The sequence below is a fragment of the Myotis davidii genome, unplaced genomic scaffold, assembly GCF_000327345.1.
Source record: "Myotis davidii unplaced genomic scaffold, ASM32734v1 scaffold201, whole genome shotgun sequence".
Lineage (NCBI taxonomy): Eukaryota > Metazoa > Chordata > Mammalia > Chiroptera > Vespertilionidae > Myotis > Myotis davidii.
Window position 1 is genome coordinate 5,247,015 of NW_006297819.1, and position 3,215 is coordinate 5,250,229.

General features: G+C 38.7%; 1 protein-coding gene across 1 annotated transcript in view; it reads right to left on the reverse strand.

Moving 5' to 3' along the window:
• The window catches only part of SIDT1 (SID1 transmembrane family member 1), an 87,141-nt gene that overhangs the window by 44,695 nt on the left and 39,231 nt on the right, over window positions 1–3,215 (reverse strand). Inside the window, 1 exon segment of the mRNA XM_015570386.1 lies at window positions 1,736–1,781. Coding sequence (XP_015425872.1) covers window positions 1,736–1,781 — 46 coding nt within the window.

Consider the following 3,215-nt stretch of genomic DNA (forward strand, 5'->3'; position numbering starts at 1 on the left):
CTTTTAAAAGAAAACGAAGCCATAATATATAATCATCATTCATTTCCAGTCCACAAACTGAAAGTGCATTACAGCATTCACTGTATTATATTTACTACAACTCTGAACAGGACTATTAGACTATACTCATTCTGCAAGGTTTTTTTCCTCCCTTTCTAGCTATCTCCCACAGCACCTATTAACTAGTGCTTTCAAATATTTCATGAATTAACTAGCCAATAAATGTTGAGGGCAGTGGTTTGCGAGCCTATAGTCCTCTTCCATCACTGGGTGGCAGTAGGTAGGCACTGTGGAGGCTGAGAAATTTATCAAGAAATGTGTAGGAGTCAGCTCATACGGATTTGTGGAGCAGATTGTACACATCTCTCCCCAACTCTGTGTTCAATGACATCACCTTGGCATCTTGAAGTTGATCATGATGAAGGTATTTATGCCACAGAAATGGGCAAATTTTACAAATCAGGGTTTTTTTCCTCCCTCTAAAAATTAGTTGCTAAATATTTATCATCACACAGTGGTTGTAACAGATTTACAATAGAGTCCATTTACTGTGTTAATCCTAGTTTTAGTATATACAAGACAAAAATTAAGTAGCCATTTGTGACTAAAACTGTATTACAGCCTGCAGAAGATTTACAATAAATATCAGCACATTCAATAAATCTGTTTTAAACTATTGCCTAAACTTTACTTCTTCAGAATCCATGAAAGAAAAAAAAGGTAGCCAGAAGTGTCACCAGAAAAGCAGTTTAAATAATGAAAATTTTCATGTATTTATTCTATATATGATTATAGTTTAATGGAGAGCACAATACAAATATCTAATTTTCTTATATTTTTTTCAGCATCCCTGTTCTCTCTTTGCACAGGAGAAACTTATTTATTCACCCACAACACTGTAGAAATTAAAATCTTTTTTATTTTATTGTATCTGCAGGTGAATTAAGTATTTGTGTATCCATTTAGTGTTGGCCTTCTACTTCTCTGTCCCTCACCCCCATCCTGATTATAAAAGGTCCATGAGGGCAGAAGTTGCATCTTTCCCTTCTTCATCCTGCTCTTCCCACCACCACGTATGAAAGAAAAAAAAGGTAGCCAGAAGTGTCACCAGAAAAGCAGTTTAAATAATGAAAATTTTCATGTATTTATTCTATATATGATTATAGTTTAATGGAGAGCACAATACAAATATCTAATTTTCTTATATTTTTTTCAGCATCCCTGTTCTCTCTTTGCGCAGGAGAAACTTATTTATTCATCCACAACACTGTAGAAATTAAAATCTGTTTTATTTTATTGTATCTCCAGGTGAATTAAGTATTAGTGTATCCATTTAGTGTTGGCCTTCTACTTCTCTGTCCCTCACCCCCATCCTGATTATAAAAGGTCCATGAGGGCAGAAGTTGCATCTTTCCCTTCTTCATCCTGCTCTTCCCACCACCAAGTACAGTCTAACACTGCTTGGTACATAGTAGGCACATAGTAGACCTGCTAAATGAAAATTGAGCCAAGGAATATCTACAAATATCATGCCTCCCATTTCACATCAATTCAGGTGATAAGATTAAATGTTGTGTCCAAAGTTCTAGTGACATGAATAACATTCCAAAAATACAAATACATTTTTAGCTGTGAAATATGAAGGAGAATACCACTTGCTGACTCCATCTATTACCATAGTAACACTATGTGTAACACTAATAGTAGAATCATAACCTTGACACCCTTCACTTACCTGAGGTTGAGAGGGGCTGGCAGTGAAGTGAAAGGCAACATTTGTCCTGAGAAATGTAAGTGGGAGAAGGGAAAATGAGAGGAAAACATAATAAATTAGCAAGCAAAAGTTATTTATTTAAAAGAAAGCCACCTTAAACCAGATGCAAGGAAAGCCTTATTCTTTGTGAAGGGAAGTCTGTTCTCATCAAACTTACAAAGTAAACTGCATGGAAATTTGCTAACTTCAACTCTCAGGAAAGACCCTTCCCTCTCAGGGGAGGGAGTCAATTTTATGCCTTTAAATACCCATGAAGTCATACCTATACAAGTATGTACTTTGTTTACTTTTGCCTTTGGATTCTCTTAAGATTTTATAATCAAGCACAGGGTTTAGGTGTTAAAAGTGTACTGAAAGAGGAAAAGAAGATGGGAGGTTATTTTCAACAATGAAGATAACACCTCAAAATAATTTTGATGTAACCATGGCAAAAGATCATTTTTGTAAAAAATGTGGTGAATAGATAATCGCCATTGGACAGTCCGTAGGAATAGGAGTATACGCTTCCTGCCCACAAGTATTTCCCCAATTGTCTGCCACACCAGCTGAAATTCTCCTCCAAGATTTTGTCTTCTTTGGGTTAGGCACTGCCTTCAGGATCTCTTTTACCATCTATCTATATAAAAGCCTAAGCAACCATCCGACTGTTTGACTGCCTGATCGGTAGCTATGATGTTCACTGGCCACCGCAGATGCTCAACGCAGGAGCTGCCAAGCTGTGGTGATTTGGCAGCTGCAGTTCTCAGGTGACGCACCCAGAACCAGAGAGAAGGAAGCTTGATTCTGGGGTGCATCACCTGAGAATCCTCTTACAATCCGGACTCCTTGGGGGATGTCGGAGACCTGGTTTTGGCCCGATCCCTGCAGGCCAGGCTGAGGGACTCCACCAGTGGATGAATCCGTGCACGGGGCCTCTAGTTGATTATAAAATCCTGAGTTATCCCAAAGGCAAATTTGTCTATGACAGTAAATAGCAAATAGCACCAAAATAATATAATGGAGTTATTTTCTCTCCAGGTGATAATTTACTGTGAATTATTGGATTAGGTTCTTTCATTCTTCTGTGAAAGACAGCAATGGTCCAGCACAGAGGAAAGGAGAGGCTGAGGAGCGTGCAGGTAGCACACATTTGTGGCACAGAGTGCTGTCTGGAATGAACATATGTGAAACAGTCCAAGAGGCTGGAAAACACAGACAAGCTTGGTCCTCGATACAGTTTTGCTTTAGCCTTTTATTCGTGGTGGGTATCTTTAGCCATGAAGATCACTCATAGAAACCCACACCACACTCTCAGTGTCCGCACCTGGGGAATGGCATGCATTTCTGTGAATCTGAACCTGAACTTCTGGGAATTTTAACCTGAACTTCTTCTGAGGTCCCTCCCCAGATTCATAGCCTGGTGCTCTCTAAATAGTTTTTCTGTCCACTCCTAATTTTCCTT